The 13,797-nt window shown below is 40.3% G+C and overlaps 1 protein-coding gene across 1 annotated transcript in view; it reads left to right on the forward strand.

The window, feature by feature from the left end:
- NHSL3 (NHS like 3) overlaps positions 1-7,656 on the forward strand; it is a 65,283-nt gene extending 57,627 nt beyond the window's left edge. The window contains exon 7 of the mRNA XM_077482021.1: positions 1,312-7,656. Within this exon, the coding sequence (XP_077338147.1) occupies positions 1,312-1,316 (5 nt within the window). The 3' untranslated portion in view covers positions 1,317-7,656. The remainder of the gene's footprint in view (positions 1-1,311) is intronic.
- The last annotated feature ends 6,141 nt before the right edge of the window (positions 7,657-13,797 follow it).

Here is a 13,797-nt window from a genome sequence, read left to right on the forward strand (position 1 = left end):
AGCCAAGGCTTAGACATCTACCTGGTAAATCTTAGTAAACTGAAGAACGGGTGGCAGCCTTAAAAATTTGCAATCCAGAGGCCTAATGCTGAAAGGCCCAGGAGGCACTGACAGATTTAGCTGAACAAGCCTTTACCAGGATGCTAGCAAAGAACTGAGTATTGCTGGGAGCAGGAGGAGTTATATGAGGGTCCTCACAATTTTTTTGCCAGTGTCCAATCAACTGATAGTATCTCCATATAACCCAGTCATGCCTGAATATGCCCGTCTCTTGCACAATATTGATCAAGAAATACCTGTTGATCTTGCCAGAAATGCAATGTCTTTGTCACTTCCTTTGAGTTGAACTGAAGGCACAAACGACTTTATCTTTCTTCTGTAAATGACTAATCCCATCATTTAACTAGGTAATGAAAAGCCAACATATTTGAAGTCCACCTGTGTGACAACCGTGGCTCCCTCCATAGATAATGGAGAAATTAGAGTAGACACGAAAGGACAATAGATATGCTATTTGCAGGATTGCCAGATAAAAATAAAGGGGAGAAAAGCCTGAAAAAAAAAAGAAAATTAAAGTTCACCAACGACTGGTCATATTTTGATCCATGTATGGGCAGAATGGTTGTACAAAAGTTGGTCTACCACTCGACTACTATACAACCGCCCTGTTGGAAAATGTCTGCTTGATCAATAATGCAAGTGCATCAGTAGATTAATAATGCAAAAGTCACATTCGTATTCACTCTGCAAATCAACAAATAGCTTTTACTTCAGAGCAGAAACAGGTAGGGATCTGCAACAAAGTGTGTCCTTGCAATATACATCATCCATAGGGGATTTTTTATTTTTTCTCAATAAAGGTGATGGGACTCTTTGAGCTCTCTTGGTGTTAGACTCCAAGGCCCTCTGAGCACTGTATATATTTTTTTTTTTACTCTTTATAAGCTTCTCTTGTACATGGTACTGAACAATGGGCTTTCTGATGTATGCAAAACAGTAACATGTAGCCACGATAAGTTGCATAGTATTGCATAGCTAACACCACAGTGAGAACCTTGTGTTATCTCTTAATAACTGACTACAGCTATTTATTATTTTATGCAGTTTTGTCAATTAAAACATTATGTAATTATTGGCTTATGTTTCTCAGGAACTCCAATGGTGAATTTTCTTTGCTAGAGTCTGCACACCATTCCCAATAACTGCTCAGAGGATCTCACATACTGTTTAGGGTTTATTTTAAATGATGGGACAATTATGGCATAATAAGCTGCAAATGCAATTAATAAAAATCATCTCTCTTTCTTTCAGCCTAGAACTGCTGCAAATACAACTACAAGTTCTGATGTCTCAGGGACACCTTTGCGATGCTCTGTGAGACTCCAAACTACTGGATTTACAAGATTCGCCTTAACTGTGTATAACCTTGGTATTTATGCAACAGTTGGTGTTGGTTTTCACTTTAATGAATCAGAACTTTGCAATCCTTTCCTTGGACCACTGTATTGTTCAATTTTGAGTACTTTGATAGGAGTGCCACCTAGTGGAAAGAAAGTCTACTGCAGCATGACAGTCTGTACGGAAACACCCTTGGTACTGAATCTCTGAAAAGAATTGCAATGCACAAAGCTGTATTTTGGTGTAAATTTAATTTATGTAACGTGCTAGAGCAGTTTGCCTAGCATTATGTATCATAAGTAAGCACATACAAATCACATCTCGTCTCTGAAGTCTAAAAAAAAAACATATCTGCTGGCTTTAAGCTTAAGATTTTCCACAAGAAAGTAAAGATAAGAACTTCTTTCTGTAACACTGCAGCTAGAACTGTGGCGTTCACACACGTCTTGGTGCCATTCCTGCTCCCTGATAATTTGTAAAAAAAAAAAAGGAATGTTTTATTTTTATCCTGAAAGGATATTCAAAGGAAGTCATGCTTATAAAAATTGCAAGCTGTTCTTTGTAAGCCCTGCAAATACTATATCATCCATCCAATAACTACTGAATCAACAATCTAAGCTATACAATCACGCATTGGGAAAATGATCATGGACTGTATTTTAATGGCCCCTTAATTATTTTTTTTAGAGCAATCTATATGAAATCAGCCTTGATGGCTTACATCTGCTGGAGTCAAGTGCCATATGAATCTCTGTTCTGCTTCCCTTCCCACCTGGCTGTATGACAGAACCCTGTATTATAATATCAAGGAAACACTCAAATTATGAACAATGGGGCTTGATTAAGCTTTCTATTGAGGAACTTATAATTGTTTTGTATCTTCCATTGTGTGTTTTATAGGTTAGACTATGCACCTTATGGTTCAGTGTTAAAAGTCTTAAAGCACATTTATTATATTCAAATAAGTAAAAAGCTCAATATTTGTACATTACTATAACTGATATAGGCATGCTCTCATTCTAATGACACTGAAATCGGTAGCAAATATCAATCTGTAATGGTATCAAGCAAGGAGGTCACTGCTGTGCTTCATTTGTTAATGCAATCACCTTATTTATTCAAAAGATAAAATCAGAATTTCATAAATGTCAAAGATGCAAGCCCAACATCAGAATGTAGCACCCCTGAGGGTAGTAGTTAAAACAGGTCACCATACTGCCTTAAATCAACAAACTGCCTTTATCTATGTGCAAAATAGTAAATCAGACCAGAAAAGCATTCGTTATTTAGGTTGGTAAATATTTAGAGCTGTATTTCTTGGTGCATATGACCAAAAACCACGCACGGCTTCCAGAAATGTATATATTAGTATGTTAATAATCTTCCCAGCAGTACTTTTGTGTGCCTCAATATTTGTTTTCATAAATATTCTGCTGGTGCTGCATTTAATTTCTGCTCTCGGGGTGTTGGTCGACCTGTGTGACATGCCTCTATCCAAGCTTATGAGAAGCGCTGTGTACACAGTGTAAAATGGGTAATGTTTGTACAGGATTATATGTGACCTAGCCTCAGGTGCCACAATGAATACTACTACATAGTGCCTAGTGGGCTGGTGAGACAGAAGTAAGTCCCCCACATTGTGCTGTTTTTTATGGGCCGGATCCGCACATGTTGCACAGACAATCAGGCACTCTATATCCCCCATCCCCTTTAGATAGTACAAGTATTACCAATTAGGTAGACATTTTTTTGTAGGGTAATTCCACTAAACAGCATTCATGGATTGTAAAGAGGGCATTGTTAAAATGTTACATTTGGGCCCTTTTTCTCTGGTATTCAGGTACCCTGTAGGAAAATAGAGTGCCCAGGGTACAACATACACTGCCAAAGTAGTAGCTCTTGCTCTTTACTCACAAAAAAATCTTGCAACAGTATGCCTATTTGAGATGACTGAACGGTTGATGGTATGCAGTGAATTGAGCCGATCTGATACTTTCCATGTACTTTACTGGTATGGTATGGGTTTTTCTAGTAAGCTCATGATTTGAATGATTTTATTACATAATTTAAAGTAATTTTTGAGATGTAACATTTTTATAAGCTTTCTCTTTTACAATTGTTATAGCATTAAATTTAGCGATTGGTTTATTAGCCATCACTGGGCAGTCCATTTACGGTCTCTCTCTTTACAGTAGTTGAGATATCAGCCATAGATGGAGTGCATTGTTTTTTATATAAGTCAGCTAAGTCAATAACCCGCATTACGGAAAACAGCAGTAAAGTGCAAGCATAGGGAAGCACAACAACGCAGTGTTTGCATATATAATGCAACAAATATAGCGGTGTCTAGTTCTACACACAAACAATCCATAAAGACAAGGGTGTTGATTTACTAAAGGCAAATCCACGTTGCACTACAAGTGCACTTGAAAGTGCAGTCACTGTGGATCTGAGGGAAAGAGCTGAAATGAGGGCAAGCTCTGCTGATTTTATCATTCAATCGTGTACAAGCTAAAATGCTATTTTTTATTTTCCTTGCATGTCCCCCTCAGATCTACAGTGAGTGCACTTGCAGTGCAAAGTGGAGTTGCCTTTAGTAAATAACCCCCAAGGTCTCTAATTCATTAGCATATACTGATGAGATTATTTTCACATAAACAAAACAATAGAATGACTAAAGAAAGAGAAAACGGTTTGGGATTTTATATGAGGCAATAACCTGGTAGGGCCATCTGCCTCCATCCCTATCTATATGAATAAAAAGAAAGAAAAAATGGGACTTTGTGTGAAGCATGCAAAAAAGTCTGATTTATTGGATAAAAAAGTAGTATATTAGTTGATAATGGGCTGCATATTAAAATATACTTTATATATATATAAATATATATATATATATATACACACACACACACAATAAAGTAGATTATCACATTATTATAGATAGTACATATAAGATAAATACATGATACACATAATGAAAAATAGATAAAACTCGAATACAGCCCGTAATGAATAGAAACACAGCATATGACAGCTCTACGCGTATCGTGGAGGTTATACCCACTCTTCAGGAGCATGCACGTGACTTGCATATATAATAAAGTGAAGAAATGGCTATGTGGTCTAACCATATCAAAAAACAGGAAGTATAAAAGGTAAAAAAATAAAATAAAAATTGGAAACTAATAAAGTTCCATTCTCTGAGATACTTGCAAACAAATCTGTATGTTTAATCAATGTAGCACTATAATCCAGAAGCACCCCGAAAGGCATCTCTACAGGGAGCTGAGGTAGGGAAGAACGGCCCGCAGAACCAACGGGTCACATCCAGGGGGGACATTGTCCAGAATTGAGGATAGCTATTTGTAACCATAGTATTAAGCCCATCATGGGAAACTCCTATAAAGAATATAATATGTTAATACACAATGTGCAGTATGTCCTGTACTCAGGTAGAGCAAGACAGATGTAAAGTAGAAAGTGTCAGTTAAAACCAAGATGAGTAAGAGTAAGTGGTAAGAAAGTGAAGGATGTAGAACTAAACCACCAAGGAAAATAAAAAGAAAATGTGTCAACTCCAAAAGATGGTGAATTCTAATTACCAAATTACCCAGACTGGCATGTGAAGTCTGAGGTCCAGCGTGATGTGTATAGTTGGCTAAGCAAAGACAGAGAAAGACCACCAAAGTGAAAGAGCCACCAAGAAATGGGACCTTTATGGACACAGCCGTCACACACCCACCAATGTCATGCCAGCGTGCAGAGCAGGGGGAAGGCTTAAACGATTGAGCGACTAAGCCGCCTACCATTGGTGCTGATAGCAGTCCTCCCATACAGCCGCTGGATGTAAAGGACGCCGGAGAGATGGCGCCACAGAATGACACCACACTTCCTGGCGCAAAGGCGTGATGTTGATGCATAGCACGAGACCCCCACCCACCCCAGGGGAAGGGGGTGGAGGAGAGCCCGTGGTAAGCATTGCAGCTCCCAGACGTGATGGGAGCCAATGGGCTCCTGTAACCAGATCATGTGACACACAGCACAGCAAGGGGAAACTAAGCATAAAGATAAGAGATGAGATAATAGTCACATCCCTAATATAGTGAATCTTGTACAGAGAGGGGAATGGGCACAATAACACAATATAATTACTCAAATAAAAATGCAGTATATATGCTATTATAGTCAGACCTAACTATGCACAAACTGCGTGCTTCCATCCCCGATATGTATAAAGGAAAGAGAAAACGGTTTGGGACTTCATATAAGGCAATAACCTGGCAGGGCCATCTGCCTCCACACCCTATCACCCTATCTATATGAATAAAAAGAAAGAAAAAGTGGGACTTTGTATGAAGCACACAAAAAAGTCAGATTTATTGGATGAAAAAGCAGTATATTAGTTGATAGTAATAATGGGCTGCATATTAAAATATACTTTATACATATAAATACAATAAGGTAGATTGTCACATGATTGTAGACAGTACATCTAAGATAAATAAACACAATAAACATAATGAATAAAGTGAAGAAATTGCTATGTGGTCTAACTATATCAAAAAACAGGAAGGATAAAAGTAAAAAAATAAAATGTCTTCACTTTATTTACTGATGCAAATCACGTGCATGCTCCTGAATAGTGGATATAACCACCACAAAATGCGTAGCGCTGTCATGCCATGTTTCTATTCATCACGGGCTGTATTAGAGTTGTATCTCTTTTGTATTATGCGTATCATGTGTTTATCTATTTATCTTATATGTACTGTGTAAAATCATGTGACAATCTACCTTATTGTATTTATATATCTATATATGAAGTATATTTTAATATGCAGCCCATTATTACTATCAGCTAATATACTACTTTTTCATCCAACAAATCTGACTTTTTTGTGTGCTTCATACAAAATAGAATGACTAAGACTACATTTTCTCTTTACCTGAATATACAGTAGTTTGTCAATTGCAATGTATGGCAAATCAAGCCATTCATTTACCCCTGTTGCAGGAATCCAATGACCCATTAAATTGCCGGAGTCTGTGAAAACAGTTTTTAAGATAAAAATGGTAAAAAAAAAAGTTTCCTGGGAAAGATCAGATTTAGTCAATGCATGGTAAATCATTAATTAGCTTGGCTCTAATGCCAGTTTTCCCAACTGCCAGCAAACGTACAGCTTCCAGGCAATGTCATCACATACAGGCATATATTGTTAATGTTTAGAAGAGCTTTGGCATGACAATCTGTTTTAATGTGCTCCAAAGCACTTCTGGGTGTACATCAACTGCAGTTGCCTCTGCTTTATCTGACAGAGGTTCTGAGTTTTCTTGATCAGTGTTACTTGCGCACAGCTGTCAGGAGGGTGGGACCTTTCTGCATCACCAATACTGATTGGCTGCTCAGAGCCAGCCAGTAGCACTTCCTGAACACCAATACCCGTATTTACTGCACTATAGTGCCAAGCCTTGAGCAAGTCCAAAACAGTTGTCAGGTAAGAGTTAAGCCCCGTACACACGAGAGGACTTATGTCCGACAGACTTCCGAAGGAGTTCCGTCGGAGTTCTGCCGGAGTTCCGACAGAGTTCTGACGGACTTTTCGGCTGAGCGGACTTGGCCACACACAATCACACTAAACTCCGACGGATTCGAACGTGATGACGTACGACTGGATTCGAATAAGAAAGTTCATAGCCAGTAGCCAATAGCTGCCCTAGCGTCGGTTTTAGTCCGTCGGAATAGCATACACACGAGCGAATTTTTCGAAGGGACCGGGTCCGGCGGAGTTCCTTCGGAAAAATTTGAAGCATGTTCCATATTCTAAAGTCCTTCGGACTTTGGCAAGTCAAAAGTCTGTTGCAGCCCACACACGATCGAATAGTCTGACGGACTCAGTCCGTCAGACTTTGGATGTTGAAAAGTCTGCTCGTGTGTACGGGGCTTAAGGTGATCTCTGCGTAGTAGGTAGGTGAGGGTGGGAAATAGGCTAAGCAGTTAGTAAATGGGTTTCCTCTCTTCACCAGGCAGCTGCAAAATGAGTTTGACACTGGCAGATGATGGGCATGAATACTGAGATTGAAAAATACAAAATCACACCCTTGCTGAACACCATTTAGTGGAGCTACACTTTGAACAGAAAAAAAACACTTGAATATGAACATATTCATTTTTTGTAAAACAAAAATAATGCCTTTGTATAAACAAAAATTCTGACTTTTACTGGACCCAGATTATGTATTAAAGACCAAACTGAGTTTTTTCCGCTTTTAGTTGACAATATATGTCAGAAGCTTTGATTGAAAATCTGTATGAAAATCTTTTTATAAATGCTGTAAAAAAGAAAAAAAAAATCTGTGTTACTTTCTGTGCATGCACAAAAAAACAAACAATAATTCAATATAGATTTTTTTTTTTTTAACAATGTATAACAAGGTAATGGGAATGATGATTGCAGATGCTGTCCATGTCACATGCACCTACTGAAAAAAATAGGATGTTTAAATGTTATCTAGCTATGAGTGTGAGCCCTCAGGCACTGAATTAGTTAAAGATGATATCTATGGAGAAAAAAAAAGATAAATGTTCCATGCAATCAGCTAATGCTGCTCACTTGTAGTGTTTTAAGGGTTATCGGCCCTTGTTAAAGCTGCATTCACACCTGAGAGTTTTCAGCTCGTAAAACGCTCATCTCGAAAGTTCAAAAACGCCCAACAAGCAAAATCCCATTCATTTAAATGGCCCCTGTTCACATCTAAACGTTCTGTCGCCTGAAGCTCAAAAAAGTATATGAGCTTCTTTTTGGGCAGATTACAGGTGTTTTTTTTTTTCTGCTTTTTACATTGGTGACCCTTTGACCTGTACAAAATCGTGGGAAAAAACACAGTAAAAATTGCATTTAAAAACGTGTGACTTTCCACCTGAAAACAATATGCGCGGGTGTGAATGCAGCCTTATGCTGGCCAAATACTCCCAGAATTTCAGCCGTTTGCAGATTGAATGATTATTTGTTGGTCAAAAGCGAATTGCCCACTAACTTAAAGAATAAACTTTTTCATGATTGTCATTACCATTGGATAACAATAAAAACATATATAAATTATACAAGACAGAATATTCTTATCGTTTCAATTACAATATACACTAGTTGAAACGGTAAAAGATTTCACTTTGGATTCATCGATAGCCAGCCCCGCGGTCTAAATCGTTGGTAAAGTTGGGTCCACTAACGGCACGATTGTCGAACGATCTTTCCGAAAACAACTAGTTTCGTCCGAAATTCTGTGCGTGTATGGCCAGCATTATCCAATGGAAAATGTTTGGGAGCTTTTTGTCAGAAATTCCAACCGTGTGTAGGCTCCATCAGACATTTTCCATCGGAATTTCCGACACACACAATTCCGACGCACAAAGTTCTATGCATGCTCGGAATCAAGCAGAAGTGCCGCACTGGCTATAGAACTACATTTGTCTCGGCTCGTCGTACGTGTTGTATGTCACCACGTTCTTGACGTTCGCAATTTCCGACATACTTTGTGTGACCGCGTGTATGCAAGACAAGTTTGAACCAACATCCGTCAGAAAAAATCCATGGATATTGTTGTCGGACTGTCAGATTGTGTGTACAGGGCCATTGGCCATTGGCTCCTGCTGCCATCAATCAAACCTGTGAGCAGAGAGCAGGGGTGGGGTGTCACTGAACACACAGAGCTTGGCTCGGGAGCAAGGCTGCAGCTTGCTGTGGGGGCACACTCGAATATTATTGCACAGAGCAGGTAGTATAAGATGTCTGTTATTTTAATTAAAAAAATACCTTTACACTCACTTTAAGTTGTTAGGTAGAATAGCTATCTTTTATGGTAACAGTGATGGTTCTTACAATTACAACAGAGGGGGAAAAAAAGTAACAAGTATTTAAGCATCACACACTGTCCAAAATCTAAAGGGATTTTCCAGTTTATATGTACAATTATCTAATCTCTTCTTGATAATTAAACATTTCAAGTGACCTCAAATGCACACTACTAATGTTATTAGACTAAGGCTCCATGCACACTGACGTAAAAAACACTGCTTCTACAGGAGTTCTGCCTGGAGGCCATTCAATGTTACCTTATGGGATTTATTTACTAAAGGCAAATCCACTTTGCACTGCAAGTGCACTCAGAAGTGCAGTCGCTTTAGATCTAAGGGGGACATGCAAGGAAAATAAAAAAAACAGCATTTTAGCTTGCACATGATTGGATGATAAAATCAGCAGAGCTTCCCCTCATTTCAGATCTTCCCCTCAGATCTACAGTGACTGCACTTTCAAGTGCACATGTAGTGCAGAGTGGATTTGCCTTTAGTAAATAACCCCCAATGTGTCCATGCACATTAGGACGTTTACAGGCATATTTTGAGATCAATTTTTAGAGGCAGGAAAAACTTTCTGATTGGAGCTCAGTGGCAGAATAAAACATAAAACTCGTCTAAACTTTGTACAAAAAATGCTCTATATGAGCGTATTTTACTTCAAAGAGAACATACGTTTTTTAATTCCAGTGTGCATGGAGTCTAAGAAGACGTGGCTATCACTGCCACAGCCCTGAAAAACTATTTAGGGTGAATCACTTTTCAGAGGAATTTGAGAGGCAGTGATGAGGCCATATGTTACCTCTCCACTGCCTGTTTCAACCCTGTAAATGCTTCACAACCATCAGCATTAAACAAGGTTGCGGGGTGGCTCTATTCACTTGAATAGGCTGCGTTAGGTAGAGGTACTGCCCATCAAACGTGATTGGGTATAATGTTTGCTGCAGCCACAAAGCATTATGGCATTTGTACACCAACAGCTGACTGCCTTTGCAGCTTAAGGAAGAGGAGGATGGGGGGCTGTTTTTGCCATCCCCCAACTGCAAGTGTACAGTGCATCCAGAAAGTATTAACAGCGTTTCACTTTTTCCACATTATTCCACATTTTTCCTCAACATTCTACAAATAATACCCCATAATGACAATGTGAAAGAAGTTTGTTTGAAATCTTTGCAAATTTATTGAAAAAAAAAACGAAAAAAAAAATCCCATCTACAAAACTATTCCCAACCTTTGCAAAATACTTTGTTGAAGCACCTTTGGCACCTTACAGCCTCAAGTCTTTTTGAGTATGATGCTACACCTTGGCACACCAGTTTCTCCCATTCTTATTTGCAGGACATCTCAAGCGCCATCAGGTTGGATGGGGAGAGTCTGTGCACAGCCATTTTCAGATCCCTCCAGAGATGTTTAAAGAGGAAGTAAACCCTGCTGTAATGTTTCAGGAATGTGTGATGGGATGAATTGCTAGCTGCTTTACATACTGTCTCCAGAGACACTCCTGCCTGTGCTACCTAAGAAGAAGACATTGCCCTGGTTTTAGTGAGCTCTAACCACCTCTGGAGGGTCCTTCCTGGCTGCTCTATATGCCTGGTGAATAATTTTTACAATCCAGGCTGAGATGGTTCTGGCCAAGGCCTCCTTCCCTTTAAATTTTCCGGAAAGTATAATAAAAAGTCTGACTGAAGAAGTAGCCTGGAGATAGGCTTTAAAGGACTTTGGGAGTGTCTAACTCATGCAGGCCAGCATCTGCTTCTGCTGGGAAGGCTGGAAGCACCCATTCATTAGAGAGGTGAAATATTGATGCCACTTTTTGGACAAAGTGATCCAATGTTCTTAGCACAACCCTGTATGGGAAGAATATGGTATAAGGTTTGGCTGCTCCCAATTCTTGAAGTTCCGACACCCTGCCTCCTAAAGTTATGGTAATTAGGAATGCCGCTTTTAAGGTGATATCCCATAATGACCAGTCTTCTGTTGGAGCACAAGGAGGGTTTGCTAGAAAATTGAGCACTACTGCCAGGTCCCATTAGGGGAACCTATTTCTCTTGGGAGGGTGAACTTTAAGTACCACTCTCATGAAGCATTCCACCAGCATGTTTGTTGCCCATTTCTTTTAGGTAAAAGCAGAGACGACTGAAATCTGCACCTTAAGCAAACTTAGGCTGAGCCTCAAATCCAATCCGGTTTGTAGGAAAGACAGTATTTGAGACACATTTGGGTCACTAGGGTCAAACTGACATCCAGTTGCAAAGCTTATGAATCTATCCCATATTAGTAGATGGCATTGGTTGACCCCTTTCTGGAAATTTGTAAAGCCCTAATAACCGCTGGAGAACATCCTAACTCGTAACCCCTGCCTTTCTCAGTAAATAGTTTTTTTATTTAAAAGTATTAGAGTTGACAATGACACAGTACATGGACATTACATTGTAGATAAGGTCTCAAGAATCAGAAAGAACAATTAAATTACAGCTGATAATCACTTTCCCAGGTATGTAACAGTCTCTCACAGTATTAAACAATATAGCAGCCTAATTTGTGATAACATTACTGGATTTGGAAAGAGAAAGAAGGAATTTGAGAGGAAAAATAATTAAAGGGAAAAAAAGAGGGAGAGGGAGGGGGGAGATGGGAAAAGGGGGCTAAGAGAGGGGGGAATGGGGGGCAGGGAGGGGAGGGGGGAAAGACAATAGGCATATAGTAATTCAGCGTATCCAGATATATCGAAAAGGTACTTTAGAAGGCAGTACTATTTCTCAGGTTTTTCTTATGAGCCCTAGGGGGCTTGACCATATGCGTCAATCCACTGGGACCAGACCTTATCAATTTTTTTTATTTAGGGTAGTTTCTACTCTAATACATTAGCTTGTATAGTGGCAGGACAGAGTTGATTGTGGCAATCCACATATGATGTGTGGAAGGGGTGGGCAGCTTCCATTTGAGGAGAATCTCTCGTCTGGCATAGTATATTGCATAGAACAAAAACAACTTTTCATGTCTAGAGGCCTTAACATTTTCCATACTACCATTACTACAAGTAATGCCATAGCCGGGTCCAAGCTGAGAGACTAGTCCCCGAAGGACCCCAGGGTCTCCAGTACACTTTCCCAGTAAGGACGCAGTGTAGGGCATGACCATACCATATGAACCCCTGCCTTTCAATCTCCAGGCCGCTAAGGCCAATCGTGATGGTTGCAGGTGTAGGATATCTCCTTGTGACAGGAGATGAGGAGTCACCAGCAGAGTGCTCGGTGGGCACACGCTGATATCCACTGCCAGAGAGAACCATGGCCTGCGAGGCCGGTAGGGTAGAATTGCAATAACTGTCAGTTTCTCTGCCAACAATCTCTTCAGGAATTTCAGGATTAGAGAAATTGGAGGGAAGGCAGTTGTGCAACCCAAGGATCGGTCAAGGCATCCGTCACCTCCGCTACTGGATGAGAGGAACCAGCTCACCTTGAAGTTGGTTTATGAGGCAGGCAGATCAAGTTGCGGGCACCCCCACTCATGGATGATCTGCGTGAACACTTCGGGGTGAAGGGACCATTTGTTGGGATCCTTGAATTGACTGGATAAACAATCCGATTCCAAATTATGACAGCCTGGAAGATATATGGCCCTCAAATCTGGGAGATATTGCTGTGCCAATGTCATGATCAGTTCCACCTCTCTCAAGAGGGATTGGCTGTGTGTCTCACCTTATATAGGATATATATATAGGAGCTGTATATAGGACACTGCTGCCGTGTTGTCCAGATGGAGTAGGACTGGGTGACCCTGTATGTGAGACAGCAAGGTGGCCAATGTCATTAATGCTGCTCAAAGTTCCATAATATTGGAAACTAGGCCCTGAGTGGGAAATTCCCATCTGCCCTGGAACTTGAGTTGTTCGCAGGTAGCACACCACCCTGCTGCACTGGCCTCTGTAGTAACAGTGATCCACCACCAGAGACTCTGGCACATCTGGCTGGTGATGTGTGATTGCTTGGGCTAGACAAATCCTCTTTCACTGTATCAGGAAGCCCTGTTGGAAAACTCTGAGTCTCCAGTGAGCCCAGGAGATCATCAGGATACATGAAGCCATTGTCCCGACAAGACCCATGCACTGGGATGCTGAGCTCACTGGTGCAGCCAATGCCTGCTGGAACTTCTCCCTGATTTTAGGGAATTGCTGAAGTGTCAAAGAAACTGGCCGCTTGGGTATTGAACTGGGACCCTAGGTAGACCATATTCTGTGTAGGTTCCAACTGGCTTTTTTGATAGTTGACTATCCAGCCGAATGACCGTAGGGTGGACAGCAGGAGCTCCTTCTGTGTCCGCAAAAGATCTTCTCATACAGATAAATGGTGAAAGTGACAGGAGAGACACCTCGTCGGCCGAAATAGGCATTTTAAACATTTAAACAGTGGAGATAAATGAAGGGGTAGATATTCAGTAAATAATCATCATTGTACCCTGGTACCCTTGGAGGGGGGAGAGGGGGCACAATGATAGAAGCGAGAGTGCTCGACATACAGCAGTAAATCCAGAAGAAAACAAATGAT

The sequence above is a fragment of the Lithobates pipiens genome, unplaced genomic scaffold (genome assembly GCF_037356315.1).
Source record: "Lithobates pipiens isolate NorthernLeopardFrog02 unplaced genomic scaffold, aLitPip1_a1.2 Scaffold_16, whole genome shotgun sequence".
NCBI classification, from domain to species: domain Eukaryota; kingdom Metazoa; phylum Chordata; class Amphibia; order Anura; family Ranidae; genus Lithobates; species Lithobates pipiens.